The sequence below is a fragment of the Corvus kubaryi genome, unplaced genomic scaffold (assembly GCF_017639235.1).
Source record: "Corvus kubaryi isolate FWS band 111438036 unplaced genomic scaffold, C.kubaryi_AGA036_p1.0 37334, whole genome shotgun sequence".
Classification (NCBI taxonomy): Eukaryota; Metazoa; Chordata; class Aves; order Passeriformes; family Corvidae; genus Corvus; species Corvus kubaryi.
In genome coordinates this window covers 3925419-3950395 of record NW_024581108.1, presented here as the reverse complement: position 1 = coordinate 3950395, position 24977 = coordinate 3925419, and the positions used below count along the sequence as shown (strand labels likewise).

General features: G+C 38.9%; 1 protein-coding gene across 3 annotated transcripts in view; it reads left to right on the top strand.

The window, feature by feature from the left end:
* The window catches only part of DENND1B (DENN domain containing 1B), a 165643-nt gene that overhangs the window by 55396 nt on the left and 85270 nt on the right, over positions 1 to 24977 (top strand). For all 3 annotated transcript variants that reach the window (XM_042029911.1, XM_042029910.1, XM_042029909.1), the window contains exons 4-5: positions 12899 to 12948; positions 20971 to 21090. In XM_042029911.1, the coding sequence (XP_041885845.1) occupies positions 12899 to 12948; positions 20971 to 21090 (170 nt within the window). The remainder of the gene's footprint in view (positions 1 to 12898; positions 12949 to 20970; positions 21091 to 24977) is intronic.

Here is a 24977-nt window from a genome sequence, read left to right as displayed (position 1 = left end):
ATCCTCACAAGCTCAAATTTGGATGAAGAATGAGTTGTAGCCATTTAATGGGCTATTTTTTTGTTGTTTAAAATGTATTTTGAATGTATATTTCTAGAGGCTCTGTCTTGTAGTATGTTCAAATATCCCCTTTATGCAAAAATTCCCATGATAAAAATGTGTATGTTTTTAATCTTGAAATTGTTATTTTTTTTATTCAGACTGGTTTAACTAGAGCTTAATTTTGGCCTTGCAAGCCCATTTTTAAATGGAAGTCTGTAGAGAAAATACTAATGCTATGATATCTGGGAAAAAAAATCCAGTTGTTTTAAAGAAGAAAGTATTTTTTAAGGGCTTCAGAAAAGTAACCCAAATGAAAACAACACCTTGGCTTCCAAACTGAAGTACTTGATGACTTGAAGAAGAAAATACGCATTTCTGCAGAAGTCACTTGTTGCCCTGCAGAGCTGTGATCTGCTGACACTGGCTTGTCTCCTCATGGCAGTGCAGGCAGTAGCAAAGCCCTATTGATGTCACACGTGTCCAGATGTCTCCACTATGGCTCTGTTCATGGCTGTTCAGCAAATAAAAACACTGACTCTCCCACCAACTTCAGTGGGTTGAAACATTCCTGGGAGAAGAGTGGTGTTGGCACAAGGAAGGAGGAGAGCATGGTGCTGATAGCACCAGCAGCAGCTAGTGCCTGTGCAAGAGGTGGCGCTGCTTTCTGTGTTGTCTTAACCTTTGAGGCATGTGAGGTCTAAGATTTCTTATTAATTTAATAATTACAGATATATTGGATGTTATTTTTAGCTGTGTAAGAATTCAGTAGCTTTTTAATCTAACTGCTCATTGACCCAGAGGGATTTCTACCTGCAGTAGGTCCTGTAGTGTGTGGTGTCCATTGAATAGTTCTCATTCTTTGCACTTCTAATCACATAACATTTTCTATCTTCAGCCTTCAACTTCTCTGCTGGTGAAAAAACATCTCACCAGGAAGATGACACAAACAGCTAATATGGCAGGAGATGGTCTTACCAGAAGCCACTTCAGTAATAAATATGACCGGGGTTGTTAACTGAAGATGTGGGTTAAGAAGGAATTGAGACTCTGCATTAGACTGTTGGTTGTGTTGCAGATTTCATCCTATCTTCTCTCACTTTCTAAGACAAGCAGTCTAAATCTGCTTTCCCATGTCAGGCTTTTCCCAAACCCTGCAGATGAGTAATGAGTAAGGGATATGGCATCCCGTGTAAGGAATCTCTGCTGTTTTCTCTGAAGTTACAGTAAGACTCTTTATGCTATTATCTCATATTTTAGATAACATCTGGGTTTTAGTTTTACTGTATCACATTATGCAGAAGTCACCCCTGAATTGTGAGCTATGAGCCTTATTCCATATCTTGTAGTGACCCAGCTACTGAAGTCTGATAGTATACATGTAAATCTACCTGGTTCGTGTGAAAATATTTGTGTATATAAAGATGTATAGTTACATGTACAGCTGTTTAAAGGGTAAATCCTCTGAAGTACCAGTGTGTTGGTCTTCCCACAACAAAGCACCAGTCACACACTTGACTTTCAATGTATGTTTTAACTAGTGAAAGTTAAGCCTGGCTTAAATGAGCATCTGATTGGAGACAAAGGCTCAGTTTCTTTCAGGATGGAATATTTAATTGCATGGTTCGTGGCAGCACTTACATAAATGAGGTCACCATGAAAGATACTACATTCTTTTTAAAAATATGTAAATAATAGCACGAGTTGGGGTTTGGGTTTGTTTGTTTGTTTGTTTTAATATTCTCAAGAAGCAGGCTTAAATCTGTTCTCTGGGTCAAACTAGTGTGTGGAAGCCAGCAGTGAGATTCTGTGTTCCTCTCTGCTCTCTTAAGAGAGCAGCGGGAACCCGGGAGGTACGAGGCTGTTTACACTGCCTTCAAGGCTGCAGGCGTGCTGTTAGGGGATGCATCTCACCAGCTTTCTGCATGAGATGCTTTGTTCTTGTATTCTGATGAGGCATTAAATGCATGTTTCAAATGTTTATGCTAACTAGATAGGTGCTTGCTTTGTGGGATTGTTTTTATCAGGAAATCTTAAAAAGATTTTGGGGATTTTGTTGCTTGTGTATTAGTAAGTATGATTAATATTTGGGTGCATTGGTATGAGAAAGGAGGAATCAATCTAATGAGATTACTAATTTTCAGTAGTGTTTTTGTCTAAACGTTATTGTATTATAGTTAGCTAAGGGATATTTAGAAACTTGAATCTTTGTGGAAAGCAATTAGCCCTGCTGAGATGATGGCAATGTGGCAATTTCGTACATTGCAAGGAGACTTTATCTGGTTAAGATAAAGTGATTTTCTAACACTTTGTGTTTGGAAGACATACTGTTTTTATTGAAAAATACTGAATGTGTAAGGCAGCAATGCTTTTTGTCTATGCAAATCCCAGCTGATAGATGATCAGCAGGAAAAGATTCAGAGGTGTATTTATAGTTGCTAACTGCACTGTGTGAACAGAAAAGATCTGTTCAGTCCTGATAAATATTCTGTGAAACAACTGCCCACGCAGACGTGCTGGGAACACCCAGAATCACTGAGACCCTTACATCATTCAAGATGTGAATATTCCAAGATGCTTTCTCAACCTTTTCTTTTAATTCATCCCAACAGAGAAAAATCTTTGAGACATCTATTTTTAAAATTTTAAAAATTATAAAAGCCCAATACTGAAAACTTGGAATTTCCTTGAAATTTTGAGGACAGGTGGCAACCTGAAGTATGCTTGTTCTCAGAATTGTGGGAGTTTTGTTTTATAGAGCTTTTAAGTTAAAAATGTTGAACTTGATCAGCATATGGTACTGGCTAACCTCATCTCTACCAGCTCTTTTGTTATCTTCTTATTGTTACAGGTCTTAATGACAGTTGTAAGCCATAGTTCTGGATGCAGGGGTTAGTCCACCCTGGGGAGGAGAGAGAGAAACAGCAGAGTGGATTATGGAAATATGAATTGATCTAAAAAGCAGCTCTCTTGTAACAGAATGGGACTCAAAGAAAGGCTGGGGAGAAGCTGGTGAAAAGACGATGGAATATGATGTGAAAATGATCATTTGAATCCTTTTCTTTTCATTCCCAGCTGCTGTGTTCTGGTGAAAAGGCACACATTTGTATATCTTAAGGCTGGGTGAAAAAGGGCCAGATGAATGGAATTACTTGTTAGATATGTTTTCATTTTGAGTCAAATAAATTATGTGCATTTTAATAGACTGTATGCATATGTTAGCCATTTTTAAAAATCATACAGCTGTGATATTGGGGGACCACGTTTTGTAGAAGTAGTTTTTTCTGTTTGCTCAAATAAGTGCAGAATTAATATTTGACTGTCCTTCAGATATTCTGTATCAGGCTATCGAAAATAACTGTTGCTGATTTGGCTTATTTCAAAGCCAAATCAGATTCCAGCCTACAGCGATGTGCCAAACCAAAGAAGAAAAAATTAACTGATGGCTGAAATAGTGATGACAATCATTTGGAACATCTTCCAGAAAGACTGCCAAATTGTCATGTGTGATGTCATTGTTGATTGACCTCAGCTGCCCTCAGAATATTCCAGTTGAATGTCCCCTAATTCCTTATTCTGGGATACCTTATACTTTCTCATCTGCTTGCTTAATACCCTCCTTCCATTTCAGTCTTCAATTTGTTGCCTCTGTTTTACTTTCAGCGTTGCTTTTGTGTCTCAAGCTTACTGCTGCACTTTTAGGAATATCCTAATTAGTGCAGCCTCTTTTTCTATTAAATACTGAGTGTAACCTGAACACTGTGTTTGGTTCTTGGCTCTTCTGCCTTTCTTGATGATGTTTTCTGGAGAACTGGGAGAGCATTTGAGGTACATTGGTTCACTGTTACTGCTACAGGTATTTGGAGTGTCTCTTCAAATGATTTGCTGATATTTTGTTAAATAAAGTACTCTTTTACATATTGCTTGTGTTAGGAAATGGTCTGGGATCAAAGTGCATAATCCACATGTGATGAAATCAAGGAACCAGGCAAAGAACAAGACTTTGCTCTTTCTTTTGACTTTCTCTTGTGGGATTGAGATCAGGAACAGGAGCAGCAAGAACAATGCAAGGGTGATTAGTGGGCTGCAGCTGGAGGGATCCAGGCAACTTGGTTTGGGATCTTGGACCAGGAATAAGGAAGGTGAAGCAGTTCCAGGCAGGTAATCAGGAAGAGAAACGCATTAATCCCTCAGAATATAACTATTTCTGGTGCTCGTTACTTCTGTATGAGTTTTCAAGGCATTGTGAGCTACCTGGCTGGTAGACTCTCTCTGCTTCTTCCTTAAGCAGAGGTATTGAGTTTCTGGCTTTTGTGTGTTTCTATCTGCAGTCATTAATAAATGTACACTTGATAATGAAAGATCCACATATGAGAAATCACCTGTCTCTGAGGGTACAGTGCACACTTCTCTCTGCCCTTTTTCCTTCATGAGGCACTAATGACTATGATTAGAGAAAACATACTGGGCCACTGAACGCTCAGGGCACCCCTTCTTGAATTTTAAACTGAGTTTTGGAAGAGAGAAGACCTCTTTCAATTGATGGAGACATCCTACTGTAGGAACAAGGCTCCTACTAATTTTTCAGTAAGTGTTGTGAATACTTGGGTTAGGTTTATGACTGCCTTCCCTGAACATGGGCCGTTTCATTCTTCTGGATCAAAGTGAAGCAGCTGAAAATCTTGGCCGTAGCTGCTTGTGCTGCCTGGCTTGCTGATGAAAGCTGCCTCCCTCTTGTCTTAACTGTTCAAAGCTGGCTTGTGCTGTATCAGAGGTCAATGCTAAGCTGATTGACTGAGTGCTGAGGTGGCTGACTGATGCTCACATGCAGCAACACCAGCCTCCAATTGTTGCAGAGTAATTGCTGGCTATAAAGCTGCCAGAGGCTTTGAGCAGGGAGCCAGAAGGTCTGGACAGGCTCAGCCATAGGCAAAGTGAATGTACATTGCATATCTTCTTGGGAAAAAGAGACCCAGTTGTATGGCCACTCTATTTTATTTTTTGGGACAATCATCTGTCTGCATCGGGTAACACTAGGGGCACGTTAGCACTTTAAATTTATGCTTGTTTGCTTCTTCCCTTTCCCTCTTTGGTCTTTCATCTGGAGTTGTTTCATCTTCCTTCCGTTTTTCAACACACTTGATAATATCTCAATTTGGTACTGAAAAACTATTACTGCAAGCAATTCTTACTGAGCTGCATTATGGTGAAGCTTAGAATGTAACCTATGCTGAGTGTAAAACAAGAAGTGAGTGTTTCCTTTATAAAGATATCACAAATAATTTTATTTAAGGAATTATAATCCCAGCAGGTTCCTTAGAAGCTGATTTCCTTTCTCAGTTCCTTTTCTTTTGACTGTGGATTCTTGTAACCAAGAAACTCAGACCGCACACGTCATTGGTTTCAGTACCCTGTACAAGGTGGCGCAGTTCCCTCCCTGACTTCCCCTGCTGCTGACAGCCATGGGAGCCAGCACCATCCCACAGGGCTGCACATTTAGGCCTGGATGAGCCCAGACAAGGGTTTGGCTTTTGGACTGCCTCACCTTGTTTATCTGCATAAATCATGCTCTGCTACAGATGCTTTCTCTCAGCGTGGCACCCCAATTGTTCTTTAACTCACGTGGTGCTTCATTTTCTGACTACTTCTGACTTTCTGAATTGCCAGTGAAATCAGGATTTCTTCCTGGCATATGCTGTGCAGTCGTTTTGTGAAATAACCAGTGGGAAGCTGGGATTCTGGAAGAGCATCACCTGGTGTTACAAGAGAGTTTCACTGCCCAGCCTGAGCAGGAGCAGTCTGCAGAGCTGGTGCTGACCTCTGTCTGTACACCAGTACTGGGTATTTACTGGGCAGGCCAGTTGTTCACGAAAAGCTTTGTAGACAAGGAATGGCATCCTGCTATTTACAGACACTCTCTGTTTCAGGACTTGTCTTTTAGGTAACTAATGCAGTACTTAGTGAGGGGGGAAAAATATTTGGAATATATTTGGAACAAAATATGCTTGGAGTTAAAATCAATTTGAAACGTATCTAGTTGCGTAGGGAGTAGAGTTTGTTGTGCTTGAAATGTTATGATTTTTTCAGTATATTTCTTTTTCATGGAAATGCAGATATTCATTATTTGTAGTGTTCTTTTATAGTTAGTTTTCCTGTTATAAATGGGTTTTCTTGGTGATTGAGAAGGAAATCTTGCAAATAGGGGCCTTTTGACCAGATATGATATATTTGATACTGTTTCATAGGTATTTCTGAGACTGCAAACTTCACTTTAAAGCAATAGATTGAATAGGTAGAGTTGAATATATTTCAAATAGGCTTAGTTCTGTCCCTTGCTGTCAGGTAAGGTGGAATGAAAGAACTAACAGGTTAATAAATAAGAACCAATTTTAATTTGTGTTTTATTTTATGGTGGTTATTTTGTCACCACTGGTGAAACAGCATCTGAACAGGATGTGCAGGAGGTTCTCAGCCCTGCTGCCAAAGATGCATCTCAACTGCTGTTGTAAGCAGGGGCAGATCTGGAGAGGTCTTGAGTGAAACAAATATTGCTGCCCCCTTATCTGTGTAGGATGACTCGGGGACTTTAACCTGACCTTCAGAGACTTACATATTTGGATTCAGAAAATGATGTCTCCTGTAATTTTAGTTAAGAGAACTTCTCTGTTGAGTTTCCAGATAGTGTTAGAGACATGGAAAGTATTGATTAATAAATAGCCACTTTTTCCCTACAGCATGGTGATAGAAAGTTGTATGCCATACACTGGTGCCTTTTTCTTCCTTTTTTTTTCAACTACAAAATGTAATTAATTTTTTTAAATATAGTAAATACTCTACCACCTTAAGAGTTAAATGTTGCTCACATAGTAATCTGAAGAATGGAGATGGAAGATCATGTTTCCTGTTTTTCCCAGCTCTCTGATATTGCCTAGGGAATAATGGTCTCCCTGACATGAGTCAGGGAACTAAGGGAAAACTATTTTTTGTTGCATGGAATACTAATATTACATGCAGGCTAGAGATGTGTGGCGAAGTAATATTTATCTTATTTTTGTTTGCCTTGCCAGGGGTAGAGGTAGATGGTAACATTTGAATCTAAACTTATTCTAATGGGAACTTTCTTTGAGAAGAAGAGCGTTGTCAATTTTTATGTTTTTATTATGAATTCCAGGAAATTTGAAGGGTTTTTTCTTTAAGCAGGAAAATTAGCCTGTGCTGAATTTCATGTTGGTTTTATTCTGCTATTTGTAACTGAGCTTGTTATTTTCATTGATTCCCTGTATGCTGTGCTGGACACAACTGTCTGAAATAGGCTTTATTTTTATCTGGTTATATGATGAGATTCAGGAGCAATTAGGCAAATAGAGACACCAACATTTTATAATTTAGTGAAATCTCTGAATTTTGAAACTGCTCTGTGGTTGTTTAGAAAGTCTTATTCCTCAGTCTTGCAGGCTAGTGAGATTCATCATGCAGGATTAGCTTTCCTTCTTGTGAAGTGCCTTTGAAAGCTGCTGTAAAAGCAGTAAAAAGTGTGCTGCCTGGGACACCAGTCTTAGTCTGTTCTACAGGGCAAGAGCATCCTGTAGCATATCTGCAGTTGGAGTGCACCACACCCTGGTCCTTCACTGTTCCGGTCCTTAAGGCTTTTTTCATTTCTTTTTGTGTGTATTTAACGTCCTGTTGGTTCTAAGTGATATTGCAGCAATCATCTGCAAGTTCAGTCACAGGTACAGCTGATCTTCAGGCCTCCACTGACACCACTACAATAGTTACTTGTTGATGCGATTTTGCTTCTCTAAGATCTCAAGCTCATCCCATTACCTTGTTGTCTAAAGTCTTCCTGTCCTGCTGATGCCATGAAGAGTTTTTGCCTTTTCTTTTATACCCCTATTATACCTTTTTTACAACTTCTGTATTCTTAGTGCTTTTGCCTACATTCTTGGACTTGTTTGTTCAGCTAAGAGACTAAATATTTTAGAAGCTTCGTAAGTAGAAGATAGCATGCCCCAGACCCCAAGGTCCTCTCCAGAACACATTCTGTAAACTAAGATAGAACCATCCAGGGGAAGGTTCCTTGGGGAGGGGGGCTCACTTGAGCCTCTCATTGGGGGATCTTTGATAGATATGCTAATTAGTAAGACCTATAATGTTATAGCAGATCTTTTGGGGGTGTGCATTGCAGTGTGCATTTTGGCGCATTTGACCTGGATGTGTGCACCTAAAGATCCTTAAAATAAATACCAAGGTAAAATCCCTTTTCCCCTTCTAACTGTGTTTGACTCTTGATTTTAAGACCAGGAAAAGGCATCACTGCTGCCTCATCTGTCTGTGCCCTTACCTGTGCCCTTGTTGCTGTGTAGAACACTAAACCGCCAGACTAAGCTACCAAAAACCTTCAGCTGCCTGTCTGGCATCCTTTCCTGAGGCACATGACTGAAAGGTGGCCAGGTAGAAGAGACAGGAAGCAGGAACAAGAGAAATTAACTGAAATTCTGTAAGTGATCTCATCCTCCTTTGCAGGTATTCAGCTCCAAATTCATTTTAGACAACAAATATTTCTCTGAATAAGCTTTTGAAAGATGCTAACACCTTTTGGAGAGCAAGTATTCTAAAAGGCTCAGTGCTTAAGCATTATGAGCAACCTGATTCTTCTGAATGTCATTAGGCTGTAGGGCCTTGCCAGTTGTGGTTTACATGTTAGCCAACCAAATGAGGATCAAAACTTGTTCTCAGCAGTGGAGTGGAATTTGTTTTGTGGGTCAAAACAATCTACGGTTGTAGAAATGTACACGTGGCTCAAGTTTAGTGGAATTTTAATCTTGCTTGAATCCATTAGTGACATCTTCTGCGACATGGTCCAGAATCTCCTTCTTCTTTGCATGTTTGTCAGGGATATACGAAGTGTTATGTGGCAGCTGTATTGGGATAGAAATAGCTGTCAAAAAATGCAGCACCATCCACAACTTAGTCTGAAAATTGTTAGCTGAAAAGAGCAGGTCTATTTTTAGGGAGCTGCGATTGCACAAATTTTCTTTTCTATCTTCTGTGAATTGAAGTGTTGCAGCAGGTGGAGCTTAGAGGACACATCTACAGCTCTGTTTTGCCACCCACACGGCACTGAGACTCCCATGTCACCCAGTTGTGTTATACCCATCCTGTGGTGTCACACCGCAAATGAAATGGTGCGATGTGCACAGGGCTTTTGTGGGACTGCCCCGTGAATATGACTAGCAAGCCAATTAGTAATTGCTATGAAGTATTAATTTTTCTGTTAAATAGTTTCAGGGAATTCTTCATAATTTGTCTTTAAACCTAGAGGAAAATCTGGAATATCCGAAGGCGAAAGTGCCGGAAGTTAACTACTGACCGTGTTTCTTTCCAGAGTACAAAGTTATCAGGACCTTTTTTCCCAGAAAGCTGGCGTGTATGAATTCAGAAGTATTTCTGCCACTGATTACATTGCTTTATAAAATGCTGATACACAGAATTAGCTGAGTGGGTATCAAAACAAGCAAGGAATGCTAAATAATTCTTAACGTTAAGGCTTCTGTAATATCCTCTCATTGTAGAGCCAGTGAGCATGACCAGGCCAGGCTGGAGTTGCACAGTGCAACGAGTGAGAGTGAATTAATAAAACCATTGCACCATGAGCCTGTGAGAGTCCAGGGTTCTGCTGCTGTGCTATAGGCATAAGGGAAATATTTTTGTAAATACCATTTCTGTCTTTGTTTAAGCTTTTTTCAAGGGAAGCAACATGCCATAGTTCACATGATACTGATTTCATGATTTTCTTCTTTCTCTTTGAGTTTGCATAAGGAATGAGATAATTATCCTTTAACTTAGCAATTAAACACAATTGTGTATGCACCTGTAGATGTTTAGTCAATGTTTGAAAGCAAGTAGAGAACCCTTTATTTGTGGGGGTCTTAATTTTTTTTTCTTTTACCTCATTATCATCTTCCCTCTGTATAAACCTTGTTTATGACACAAGGAGCATTTCTGAAAGCACTAAGACTGTGAGAACCAGAGGAGGAAATAAGCATGGGACGTGTGAATCAAGATATTTTGCTTTCTGAAGACTTGTACAACCTTTTGCCTTCAGAAATAAATAGATAATTTTATAAAGTTGTGAGTGTAAAAACCAACAAATATGTTATTCTCTTTCTGAGAGTGTTTGTGTTGACTCAGGAGGAAGTCCTGGCTGGTTAGGGAGCCTTGAAAATTGATGACCCATTAGGAGACAATGTTCAAATTTTATCCAATAGAGAGGTTGCTGCAAGTACCAACTGTAATTGTACACGAATAGCAACTGTGTATGTGAATGTCTGTGTAATATCATTTGCATTTTAAATTCGTCTAGGAGCATTTTGGGGGCATCTTGTTTTCTTCCATTTTAAAAATCTGAATAGCACCTGTAATTAAGGGAGAAAACTGAGCCCTGGAAGCTAGGTAGGACTTCCATCTATTGATCTGTGTAAACCCAGCTTATGCTGTCAGGGGAGAAGCAGTCAACTGCTGAGCTGCTTTGTCACTGACATAAGCTGAGAGAGGATTTTTTTGTGTGTGTGTGTGTCTATACTGTTTATACACCAGTCTATAGACCTGCTGGCTGGCTGAATTTTAAAGAGTGCGGAGGTTTAAAGACTTGTCCCCCGAGGGATGCTCCTGCCAGTTGGGAAGCGAGCGGGGCTGCTCCGCAGAAGTTGTGCGCACGTGTCTGCCCGGGGAGGGCCGGGCGGCGCTGGGGGAGCCCTGGCCTGTCGCTCAGCCGGGCAACGCTGCGAAACACACTCGTAATTTTCAGGTTGTTTAGTCAAAATATTGAGCTAATACCTTTGGTTTTTTTGTTTTTGTTTTCTTTTCCTCACGTGATAATTTATTCTGAGAGAATACAATGGGGAACATAAATGAATACATTTCCATACCCAATTCTGAGTCAGTGCTAAGCTCACCAGGCAGCAATTAAAATCCTTGGTAGTGAGGAGAAAAATCACTTCCTATAGTGTGAGAATAGGTGCAGATTTAGAAAAAGAATAAAATGCTATTTCTTTGGAACAGGAAAAAAAAGCTTTATGAGCCTGAAGGGAGAGACTATTTGGAAATGTTTAGGAAATTTCTGAGTTAGAAGTTTTGATTAGCCTGTTCTGTTTGCTCTCTTTTGTAAGAGTTTATTATTGTTACTGCTATCATTGTGTGTGCTTGTTCCTGACTGCAGAAAATCAAATACTTACCTCCCCTGTTTATATTTCTCTTCTCACCTTTCTGCAGTGGGCACTCCGAGCAGGCAGGATGGTGCTTGAGCAGTTCCTTTTGAAGAGTATTATATGTACTGCTGTTGTTCATGATGGAGTTAATAACCTTTCCCAAAACACATGTGTGGCTTTCATACACTGTGCTAACAAAGTAAAAGTTCTGAAGATTTCTTGAACTCGCTTGTACGACTTAGAAATTCTAAAAACATTGACTTCCTGATTTTGTATCGCATGAAGATTTACTGATGCACATCACATACCCTTAAAATGTTGCAGCTAACATATGCATGTTGTAGTCACCAGTGTCTTTTTCCTAAACTGTTCCTCTCTTGCTGATTAACTTGTATGGGTTCTTTATATTTTACACTATCCACTGAGCCTGGCAAATGTTAGAAGGAAATAGTCATTGTAGTGTGTAGGAATTTAAATACATAATTTCCCTTAATGGGAGTTGAGTGTCTGACATGCAGCAAACAGGGTGTTCAGGCTGGAGAGTGCCAACATCTTAGATCAACTTCTTAAACCCTCATGTGCAGCCCTGGAAATTTGTAATCAACGTGCTCTTTTCTGAAAACAAACCTTGTGAGCCAGCTTGTGTATACAGAAGTACAGGTCTGTTAGGCTGCTACAAAAAGGGAATTCTGCAGCTTTGACCAACTGCACTGATGTCAACTGTCTCTTCTTGCTGAAGCATTTCACAGGGGGTTTGTTTTTCCAGTTGGGAGCAAGGAAATAAAATCTATTTTCTAGGATCTTGTAAAGTCATTGTTTAATATTTGCTGCTAAATGATCTGGTAATTCACTTCTTAATTTTTTTTAAAGAAAAACGTTGACTAGTTTGAGAGCATTTTTATATTTTAATTAACACATTTTATTTGCCACTAAACAGCTTCTTAAATAAAATTCTGCACGGAAGAGTCACATTATCCTTTCATACTTTGGTATGAATGTAGATCTGGTGGATTTTGCACACCGCCCCCCCCCCCCCTCCCCCCACTTTTCTTTATTAATAGCAAGGCTTGCTTGTGAAACCCAAAGGGTTAATGATATAAATTTCTGCTTTGGACCAGTAGATGATTTCCATCATTTTCAGCATTTGACTATGGAACATGTATAGAGTTGTTATACCTCTCTGTAATTCATTCTGCTGCCAACTTCATTCCCTTTTCTCTGCCTGCATTTTAATTGAAACAACATTTGTATTTTTGAGCCAGGATCTGTCAGAAGTCCCTGTGGCTAGTCTGTGGTACAAGTAGCAGCAGACGTGGCTTACCCATATGGTGTGGTGCTTCTTGTAAAATCCATATGGCCTTGTTGAAGGGAATCCCAGCGGGGATGTGAAGGGTGTTAATACCCTTCAGGCCAGGCCTTTCCCTCCTGGGGTTTCTATGGCATTGTCTTTGCAATCTGCCAAAGCACAAACTTAATTCTTTTTTAATAATCAATTATTTCAGTCCAGGAACGTGTGCTGTATTTTTTTGCAATCATATATTCCTTGAACTTATTATTTGTTATGAGTATTTTTGGCCATTTTTTTAAAAAGCAAGCCTTTCAAAAGCCTTTTCAAAAAACTCTAACTTCATTTCTTTTGCTTGTATTTTCAGGAAGTGCTGAACAGCATCCCAAAGTTCTGCTTTCCTTTTGACGTTGAAAGGTATGTGCTACAGTTATCATTTATTTAAAAATATTTCATAGAAAATTACTTTTAGCATAATTACAAGCAAGGATTCAAAGAAAAAGCAAATGTAACGTACTCCCTAAAATTGCACCTGCAGATGAGAAAACATGCCCTTTGTTCAAGTAAGTATGAAGTCACTAATAGGAAACTACCCCAGCAAAATGCAGTCCTTACAGAATTTTAGGAATATCTCTGTCAAGGTAGAGCTACATTGCAGGTCCCAGTTTTGTCCATTGTAATTGTGAACACCATCTGTGTAAGTATAAGGATATAACACAGTTTCCTTCAAGCAGCAAAGCTTCATAAAAAATGTTACGGTGCACCAGGATATAAAAACTCACCGAGCAGTACAGAAAATGTGTTGTTTGAGTTCAAAGAAATTAAGACTTTAATTACATGGAAGTAGCTGAATATGCAATTGATTTTTCTCAGAGAAGAATCAAGACCATTATTTATAATTAATTAGTCCTTACCTTTCTGGTATCAGTTATAGTCTGGGTTCCATGTAATGCTGCCAGTCATTTAAATTGTTCATATAAAATTTTTTTTATTAATGAAAATATTTATTTGGGCTTGTCAAAATGATTAATGGTAATTAATTTAATAGATTGAACTCACTTGGTTTGGAAAACCCGTACTGTCTGAATTGGCAAAGATTGAATTAGAAGCTCGATTTGCATAATTAATGAAAGATACACCCAGGTAGTGTGCAAGCTGAGCCAATTTCAGAACAACATGGCCCTCGGTTGTAGATGGAGACTTGGAGATGAGAAGCATCTATCAGATGCAAGAAGCTGCTCCCAGTGGAGGAAAAGCTGGTGTGTGTAGAGAGGAAAGAAGAGTCTCTGCGGCAAAACACATTGGCAAAATAAAGATCTTTATAAACACAACTTCCCTGAAGTCAGCTAGGCTTGTTTAGTCTTTTATAGATAAATTTAATTAAGTTGTTTGGGTTTTGAGCTGGTTAAGCTCACTGTCCTTTAAGCTGTTCTAATGACTTAAGTAATACGGTTGTCAGTGTTGGCTTTAAAGCATTGAAGTCTTTAATGTGCTTAAGATATGTACAGAATTCTGTTTAAAATTGGTAATGAAGATGAATAATGGAAATAAAATTTGAGGATAACAGAAAAAGGTGAGGTTCTGTTGCTGCCATCCAGTGGCAAGAAGATAATCAGTGGCAGCAAATAAGTATTTTTAAATAACATGTCTTACCTTAACTATTTCTCTTGAACCATTCAGAAGGCACTTAGCTGCCTGTATGAGGAGGATGAACTTAGTAAACTGTGGGAATACATGAATTTTTAGCATAGCTAAGTATGTATTTTAGCTGATTATTTGAAGGGATAAAAAACAAAGAAAAAAGGGACGAAAAGGAAAAAGTTAAGGGATGTTTGTTGTTTGTTTGTTAATACTTCCTGTGCCCCCTCACCAGATATGGTTTTTGACTGCTGGCCTCATGCTTGACTATAAAGCAGTGTTCTCAAAGGTGCAAAATTTCTACAAATTTCATCAGACTTGTGAGCTGGACAGAAGGAGTGGAGGTTCCTGGAAGCTGGGATGCTGCTGAGGGGAATAAGGCCGATCAGTGTGGCCTGCAGACTGCTCAGGCACTGCTGTGGTGTCTTTAGAATGGGTGCTGCACTCGCAGCTTCCTGCCTAGCCGAATTCCTGGGAGCCGAGTTCTGGGGCATTTGAGGAAGAACCAAAGGCAACACGGGATCATGGGAGTGTAACAGAGCACAGACAAGGAGGGGCAGAGCTATTGTGGAGGAAAGGACAGAAATGCTGGAAGCTCTTTCGGGAGAGTGGGGACTGTTACAGGCAAGTTATTTGTGTGAACGACTTACTGGCTGCATGATGCATTTGCCATTTACTACTCAGCTCAAGTGTTTTCTTTAACGTGGGCGCACCAATTTTTTTAAACAAAACCAGCTGTCTTCTGCTTTCCCAGTTTAATTATTTTTGTTTTGAAATTTGAAGTGATAAAGAAAAGGATTGAGAAAAACATTGTGGAAATTCTTTTACAGGGCTTTTTTCCATTGGACATTAAAGATGTGACAATCATTTTAGTATTTGTCTAGCCATATATGTGATTTTCACTTCTCTGATGAATATATGTATGTATGTATATATAGTTTTCCTCTTGTATATAGGATCATGATAGAGGGCACACCAAGTATTTTACAGGTAATTTCAATGGCTATTTCTGTACAGAAACATTTGAACTGAAATAGAAAATATATATTTCATTTATTGAGCATATTGTACTGCAGAGAGCATAGCTTCTCAACCTGTAATATATGTATATTTATATGCATATGTGTAATATATGTATATTTATGTATGTATATAAGTTACTTCAAGCATTATCTGAGCCTATTAAGAGCTAGAAATTACTAGTGCAGAAGTGATAACTGCCACTGATTCTGCTGATCACGATATTTAAAAAATCTGACTCTGTTCCATAGATCGCTTCTGGATTTCTACTACACAGCAGAGTTACAGGGAATGGAGTGTTAATTCTGTTATCTAGCTAAGTAAAACTTAAATAGGAAATCTATGTTCTTCAAATTATGGAGAGGGGAAAGCTGAAGCATAGTAGTAAGATCATCATCATCCATTTTCTTTCAACTCACCTATATTAATTACTTAAGGAATTGAAAAAGGAAATAAATGAGAATATGTATTTGATTTTCTTTTATTCACTGTACTGCAATGATCATAGATCCAGATTTAGTTCTCACTGTCAGATGCTGCTTGCATCATCTCACCAGGCATACTTTCTGCAGATGTTATAAGTAACTGTACACTACTCACTCTAATTATCAAAAGTACATAGTGGGAATGGTAATTAAAAATCTAGAATTAACTCCCATTAAATTAAAACTGAAAGTCAAGCCAAAAGAGGCACAATGGTGTAAAAAAAAAATTCTTTCACCATGACTTAAACTTTGAGTTTTATATAAAATTTTTTATTGAAAACAAATGCATAATTTCATTACTTCTAGTTAAGGCTTACGTTTTATTTTGAAGGGATTAAGAAATGAATTACATCATAGAAGTTCTTGAGCCTTTCCTCCGAGTACCTGTGTCTCTTTTTGTGAATAAATTATTTTATGTTTAATAAATGATGCAATTGTATAACATTCTAACAGTTTGTATGTATGTATTTACGAATAAGGAACTTTTTCTCTGGTACTCTGTTTCTTTTCACATGGTCTAGGAGGATTTACCATTTGAGGACAGAGATTTTAATTTCCTTTTAATGTTTGCTAAAGTCATGATAATGCTTCGGACAAAACCACTTTGTCCTCTCTTGTTCCTTAAATTCTCTGTGCAAATTCTGCATGGTTTGCTTCACTTTTCTTTCTCAAGCAGTATTTTGTACTTTCCCTCTCAATCAGGTGTAACTTTGCAGAGTCCATACCTCGATCTCCACATCCATCAGTTATGTAGTTGGGTGATGACTAGTGAGGGTAGGACTTCTCTTGTTCCTTTTGGAGCCATTTCAGGTTCAGTCTGAAGTTGTGCTACGTCACTGCTTGACCCCTCATTTTTATCTGTGCTTTGAGTCTCTGCCATTTCTCTCCACCATAAGTACTTCCTCTCACTCCTCAGTCTTTTCCCTTTCAGGATGCATTTCTCCTGCTGAATGTGAAGCATGCAAGCCTCTTTTAGATAAGGCATTTTGGGAACTGCCTGTAGGATCAGCATGGAGAGAGTGATGTGTACCTCATTAATTCCCCCATGGTGCTCACCCAGTCGCAGCAAGTGTTAGATTTTGGAAAATAATCAATGGTGCTTCTACAGTAGAGGATTTCTCCTTAGCAGCAGAATGTCACTTGAGTATGGGAATAAATGTGCAGGTTATTTAACTCATATTAGGGTCACTGAGTAATGATAGCAGGATTGACATCACTGTCGCTCTCCCGTTCCTGGCTAATGCTCTTTTTGTTGATATTTGTAGTAAAAGTCTGTGCAGAAACACAATTATGATCAAGACAAGTGCAAAACAGTGGCTTTGCTGATCTTGTGAAAGGCACTTATAAGATACCTTACACAAAAATTTTGCCTTCAGAGGAAATAGTTGAGAATGAAAAGTGAATAATCAAGAAAGTCTTTCAAGCTGTACGGGTGAAGATAAATAAACCTGTACCCTTTCCTGTACCCTTCAGGCACCGTAGGCAGTTTTTGAGGTGAGTTGTGAACTCAGAAATGTAGCAGCAGTTACACACAATTGAGTTCTTTGCATCTTGTGTCTCACTGCATTATGGCACATGTTTGTGTAATAGTGAGTGTATGTGTGAGAGACGAGTGTAAGGACAGGCTGCAGTGTGCACTGTGAAGAGTGTAACTATTGATTTCAAACAGACAGGGGTTGTTTGGTTTCTGTGTGTGTGCAGAAGTGGACCCGTCTGGGAGGAAACCTGGGAACGCCACGGGAGCCGCTGTGTGCTCCCATAGACCCTCTGGCCGGGTGTGATGGTCAGGGCCCTGAGACAGAGCTTCTAGACAGGCTTCTGTTGCAACTTAAATACTCCCAGTGAGACTCTTTACTAAGTAGTTGTGGTTTCTTTTAATGCTTCTGTTGTTTTGAAAACATAACCCCATTAATAAGCTAACTGTGCTTTTTATTTGTGGGAATTTTCTTGGTGGTGGCATTCTCCATTTTCATATCTTCTGCAGTTTTTCTCATGTTCCTTTTTTTTTACTGAATTGTAAAGGGTTGGGTTTTTTGGGAGGCAGAGCTTGTATCAGATAGTTGGTTGGAACAGAGGAGTTCTCCACACAGGGAGCCTAAGCTGTGGACTTGTGGGTGCTGGAGTGGGCCTGGAAGTGAAGAAAATAGTTCCTGAAGCTTAGATTTGGGGATGGCAATTAGCTGCAGGACACTGCCCAACCTAGTGCTACTGTCTCCTCAGTCTCTCCATCAGCTTGTACTACTATCTTAACATCTGGTTTTCAAATTCCTGCTTGAAACACTTTCTATTCTATTCTACTGAGAAATTAGGGTGACTGGCTGATGGGGTTTGCTTTTTCAACAGTTTGGTAGTTGTAATACATGTGAAATTTTCGGGTTTAGGTAGCAGCCACCAAAGCTTCAGTCAGAACTGTGTATATTAGTTATGGTGTACATGACATTTTTAAGTAACAATACCAGTAACTTTATGACTTATTTTTAAAAGAAAACAGAAATATCTATTCCCATGTATAAGGTCTTAAGCTTTTTGAACCTCTTCAAAAATTTCTAGAATTTGAAGAGAAAATAATTTCAAACATCTGCTCTATCCGAAACAAAATAATTTGGAAGAAGAGAAATTTTTAAGGAGAGCAAGGGATAAATTTAATGATTAGCTATACTGTTTTTTGTTTGAAGGAGAGATTCAGTTCCTGCCTTAATCAGCTCTCTTAAGTCTCTCTTAAAATGAGGCCTGAGCAATGGCTGTAGTGTAAACAAAAATCTTTAAAATGATTCTTTACCTGCTCCATGGGTACTAAAGAGGCTTTTCTGCATTGTGTAGGTACATAGAAAATTTTAAAACCTATTTTTATTTCTATAGTGAACTGTAATAACCTTGAAAGAGCCCATTGTAGTCTGCGGGGTTAATAAGTATTTACACACATTCTTCATTATTAGTGATTTATTATTGTTGAACTAACATTAAAAGTAGGCATGCAGGGCAAGAGTTGAAAGTAAGTCAGAAGCAAGGCAGAGGAATGAGCGAGGCAATGTCAGCACTGGTTGGGAACGATTTGTGCCTGTTCTCACCTGAAGTGAGCAGATCACGCTCTCTTCAAACAGCTGACTAGACCAGCATTCTGCAGAAAGGTTTTGCAGCTGGGCTACTTTATCTTGTGCTCCAGCAAAAAGTCCAGATAACATTTTGTTGGGGGAATTCTGGTATGTAATAATTTCATTATATCTGTGGTGATTTTCATGCTCAGAAAAACCTGAGAGGCATCAATGCTGTGGTCCAGTAGCAGGGCCAGGAGCTGCTGCCTGTTTCTGGAGGGGAGACTTGATTTCGGAGCAACCTGAATGTGCTGCAGTGAAACAGAGAGGCACAAACCCCAGGTGGCCAGTGTTTGTCTGCATGATGGAACATGCTATCTATGTGTTAAAACTCTAGTGCTAGCACTTCTGGGATGTTTTATGTGTCTGATTTATACATTGTGGTCATCTATCAGTAGAAATCCCCAGTTATCATTTGTTTTTCTCTGTAAGGCTTACACACAGTCAGATTTAATTCTGCTGAAGAGGAATAGAAGAACAGGCATCCTTGCTGCCCTCACATCTTAAATGGAGCTCTCAAATTAGAAATCCAGAATTTATTCAGTATTTTAAACTGAGCAGAATACATAGTCCAGATGGTTGGTCACTGGCTTCTGTTAGCTGTTCTTTTGAAGCAAACGGGACCAAATGCAAACTTTTGGGTTCTTGTGGAAATTCAGTTGTAGCCTTGGAGTAGTTCTCATATTAAAAATCTGGGACTTGCTGCTCACATCTCTTTCCAAACTGTGTGGGAAGCAGTATTCAAGCCGGACTACTTTTACACTGACTGTCAAAACATGGAGTTGCCTCTCTTAAAGAAGCAAAGGGAAGATAGCGATTTGGAGGTGGTGAGATGGCACTGGAAATGCTTCCCACTGAACTCATAACTCAGCTGGGCTATTTTTAATAGAAAATACCATAATTTAAATTTCATTTTTAAAGTGACCCTGTGTACAGACGTTTTGCCTGACATACATGTACACAGTACATTAAAAATAATTTGTGTTAAAATGGTGGCGCACAGAGACTCCAGCCTAACCCTGCCAGGTGTTTTGTGGTGTAAGGAGAAGCCAGGCATGGCTGCTGGAAGCTCCAAGCCTCAGAGTGGGACGTGGCTGAGCAGAGAGCGGGTGGGAGCAGGAGGCAGCTGAGGTCACTACACGGAGCATTTCCAGTGCTCCCGACCGAGCAGCTGCTGCTGAGTTTGTGTGTGAGCCCCCGGCCCCAGGGTGCGCAGGGGTGATGAAGCCACAGCACACATTTCATGGCAATCTGCTCCCTGTAGTAAAGAGCAAAGTGCAGGGATGTGAAAGAGCAAATTGCACGGTTGGCAGGGGAGCAGTAAGGCCTGGTTATTGATGGCTCTGTGGTGCCAGGCGCACTGTGCACCATCCCAGCTATGCAGAACCCGAGCAAGGAGGGACTGAGCAGAAGCCACTGGGTGTTTGCAGTGTTTAAAGAGAGCATTTGATTGTTCCAGGCTGTTAAAAGCAACCGAGGAAAGTGCTTGTTTTAATGATTTGAGTTTAATCACCTAACAAAAAAAAGTCCATTAATTATCATGGGTGGTTATATTGGACTAAGTGCATCTTCTATGCTGTATGCTCAGCACAGTCTTTTGTTTCAGCCTAGTCACTTATGTTCATGAGGAACTGAACCAAACTGAAAGGAGTCAGAGGCTCTACAGGCTCGGTAGTGGTACTACTTAGCTAATCTCTAAACCTTTGTCATGCATGTGTTAAGCTGTATAAAACCCCTGTGTCCTATGTGGCTTCTCCTGCCCTTTGATCAACTGCTACTTTCTTTTTACCTAGGGGGGAAATTTTCTATACGTTATTTTTGCTGGAGATTTAGAAAAACCCAAACAAACCAACAAAAACCACAGCAACCCCCTCTGCCCCGTATTCCAAGGGATAAAGTGAAAAAAAAAAATTGTGCTCTGATTTGTAGATTGAGGTCTGTGATGATTTTCAGCTTCTCTGGGAACTAATTTTCGGTTTGGTCATCTAAGATTGAGCCACAAATGACACGTGTTAATCACTACTAGCAGGTTCTTAGGTATTCTGCTGTAGAAGGTCATGTAAGAGTAGGAAAAGAACAGCAGACAATAGAATTGTATTGGGAATTATAGTGAGGATTGAGCATGAAAACACTTGAGACCAATGACTTAAATGCTCATGTTTTATGTGATATAGTGGTTTTATTCTCTGTATCTGGTTTTTCAGGGTGTCCCAAAACCAAGTAGGACAGCATTTCACCTTTGTGCTCACCGACATTGAAAGTAAGCAAAGGTTTGGATTCTGCCGTTTGACGTCGGGAGGCAAGGTCTGCCTCTGTATTCTAAGGTAAGTTGGTACAAGAAAAATTGAGTCAATGAGTGAATATAAAAAACAGAATAACATGATCTTTTAGAAATTCTCTGCCAATGTGTTTAACTTTGCTATCAGGGTATTGTTTTGCTACAGCCATGTTACCATTGCTTTCACATAAGAAGTGCCCCCAAGCCCCGTAAGATGGTATTCATGTGTGAAGCTAAACATTTTATTTAAATAATGTGAAATCTCTGCTTAAAAGCAGAGAACAATACATTGCAGCCTTAGAGGCTTGGACTGTTATGTGGATATTTTTACTTTCTAATCAGATCTTTGACAAGCATTCTGTCAATTCAAAAATAAAGTGCATTATTCTGTATTCCTGTCCTTGGAAAGGAGATTTTTGGGTGTCTCTTCCAAGTTGTTTGCCCAGACTATATCTAGTATAAGAAACACCAGATCCAGAGAATTGACAAGGTAATAGCATGCTGTTGTGTTGCAGAAGAGATACTGATGTTGGGGAGAGTGACCCCAATGAAATACTTTGTTTCTCCCTCTCCTTTTTCGTTCTTCTCTCTTAAGATAGTTGTTTTGGTAACAAAAACCCCCAATTGTTTAGCTGTCCTAAAACCATTTTAATTAAATTAAAGTCAGAGTGATCTCATGAAAAGACAAATTTGCAACTTTAATTAAGAGCCTAGCAGCCTGCAAGCTCCATAGAGGAAATGGGAATATCCAGTTCAGCAGCACATAGGAGGATCAAAATTGAAGTAAAATTGCTTTTAAAGTGAGAATCTCCAAACACAAAAGAGGAGAAGCCAAATGCATTGGCATCAAAGGGGAAACAGAGAATTTTGGAGAGTAGAGTAGGAAGTTTATGGAGAAAAGCAGGTGTTCAGGTATTTGGATAACATGTAGTAGTTATCAGGTAGTAATGGAGGGTGTCATTAGGATAGACCATGTGAGTTAGGGAGAAAAACCTAACATCAGCTTATAAAAGAATTATCAGTAAATGAACACTGAGGGGAAAAAAAGGACCAGCCAATATAGAGACTTGTAGAGTAGTTCTTAAAATTATTGGAAGGAGCATGTCAAGGTTGTAATGAACATTTAAACAGATGCCAAACTAATGTTAAGTCACTACACTGGATGTTTTTTGGCAAGTAATTTAAAAAGAAGTGTTTGCTATAAATATGGCAAAGAAAAGAAAAAAAATGCCACTATATAATGAAAGTAGCAAAAGGGAAATATTTTATTCTGGAAATTAATTTGCTTTCTGTGATCTTGGAAATATGTCTTTAGTAATACTTCAGAAGGATGTAAGTCTTAGGCTTTTGGAATGTATAATACTTAACCCCTTTTCTCTCTGATACCTTTTTTTTATATAACTTGTTAAAGCCCAGAGTGAGGATTAGCTCTTTTCTCTGAGTTGATCTTTTCTTCCCTCATCAGGCTAGAAACACTTTTTTTTGCATTGCTTGTGTGGCTGTAACAACATTTAATCAGTTACGCACACTCAAGTACATTTAAATACTGTATGGAGTGCTGCAAAACAAAGGATGTAAATTCTCAGCTGGTGTAAACTGGATATTTCTTTTAACATTTCCCCATGGACGTGCACCAGCTAAAGATTAGTCAATGGCCTGTTACTTCGTAGAAATAAGTAGGAAAATGAAAAGTAGCAAGCTATAATTTTTCACTGAACCGTATCCAAAGCATTGCCTTTATTGCTTTTATTGTGACAATTTCAAATTTACAGTGCATAGCTGAATGCATAACAGCACTAGCTTCACAGCATTGTACTTGTAGCTGGGTAGTCTGCTTATCTCCAGAGTGAGTGTGTGTGTGTGTGTGTGTGTTGTGTTTAGCTCAGATGGAGGGAATGCATCACTATTTCCATCTGATATGTTCTAGTAGCCACTCTGGTTTTTGCTCTGAATCCCAAGATTCATTAGAAGTGACCAAGTGAAAGAAGACTCACTAAGCAGATTTTTTTTGATATTTTATCTGTCTCTCCCTTGCACATGCTCGTTGTTTTTAAATTAACCAAAAAACCCCCCCAAAAACAAATGAATGCTGTCTTTATATATAAAGAGTGTGTATGCATGTTCAAACTCGCTTTTGTCCATATATCAAAACAACATAAAATGGTATTTGCTGTGTGTATATACACATGATGGCTGATGTATGGGCAATTCAAACTTCATCACAGGTGTGTGCACAATAGCCATGGACTTTTATCTAAGCACACAGGTGCAGGTGTACAGAAATGCCATGTCAAACTGCCTTCTCCATGTGCACATGGATATATCCCCTCGGACAAGAGGAATATAATAAGATTACTGACTGAGCTTGTAGAAAGACAATTAGAGATACTCAAATACAGAAAAATTAATTGAATTGTTGTAAAGAACTGAAATGTAACCAAAAATCTCTAAAGAGGAGCAGGAACAAGCCAGTCAAAGTGATTGGAAGGAAGTATCTGTAGAAATTTAGGCAGGCTGATGAGTGGGAACAGGACACAGCTTTTCCCTTGGGCATGTCTTTTGTGGACAGTAGCAAGCCATGTGTTAACCTGTGCCAGGGCTTCTGAAGAGATGGAATTTCAATTGTTGAATGGGATTTTTAACTGAAAGCTGAAGTACAGGCTGCTTGTTCTCAGGTTTTACACCAGCAAGTCAAAGCTGCATGTAAGATTAAAGTCTTGTGGTTTATGGGACTTTGCTCTATAATTCATTCTCCATCTGAAACACTAATTAAAGGAAATTATCTCTGAATTTCCAGCCACATGGTCCTGCTTTAAACTGGATAGTTTGAAACAGAAAATATTTTTGTACATACAAAATTCTTCTGTAAGTTTTATGGAGTTTTTTTGTGTTTTATATACATGTGTATATGAATTTTGTAAATAAAATTTTCTCTCAAATCAGAATGTATTGTTCAAATACTCTCTGTTTATAAAGTGAAATAAAATTTTCCCAAGGTAGCTTTCTCAGGCATTTTTGTTTGAAGAACTTAATTGTGATATTGTGTTGTCTAGAATGAATGTGCAGAGCTTGACTGCAGTTGCCAAATTCAAATTGTTAAACCATAGTAAGATGAGAAAATAACTCTTGGCTTATTCTCCAGAAATGCTGTGCGATTCCTTTGCAAGTTTTATTTAATTTAGATCTTTTCTTTATGCTGCATGGATGCTTTGTGAAGCTCTTGGTGTGACTCCTGCTGTGTCATCTCCTCCCTCTCAGTAAACTGTTGAGCTAATGCAGCCCTGCAAGACAAGGGATACACAATAGGCATATTGTAAAATACCTTGTTGAGTTAATATCCTATACTGGATCTTTTCTCCTAGTTTACCTTTCCTACTTTTTGGTAATAGTTTTGCTAGTTGAGGTTTGAAGGGGCACAGTAGAAACAATGTCCGCTTTTGAATAATAGGAGACTTAATTCTTCTGGGTTTTGTTTTTAAGTATCACTTCTGCTTGCAGTAGAAATAATACTTTCTGGGCTTACATGAAATTGGTTTTGAATTACCTGAATGGTTTCAGTACAAAGTGCAAATAATTTGTTAAAAATCCTGAAACTGTTGATGGACTCTGAGGTTGACCTTAGGTATGCAGAGGAACACAAAATGCATCATTAAAATGCTCAGTCTTAGATTTCATTAATTTTATGACTGTAAAATTGTCACCTATGTTTCCAAATGAAATGCTCTAATAAGGAAGACAGGTTTATGTGGTAAGGCTTTGTAGTTCTTCAGTTCAGCCACGCTTGAAGCTTTTTCACTCTTCCTTTAGGCAAATCCCTTAGAAGCAGAATGTTTCAATTTTACACATTTTGTGTCAATTTTCCAGACAGAAAAGTAGCCCCTAGACATTAGACATTTAGCTACGGAAAGGCAGTTTCCTTAGTTTTATTTGATT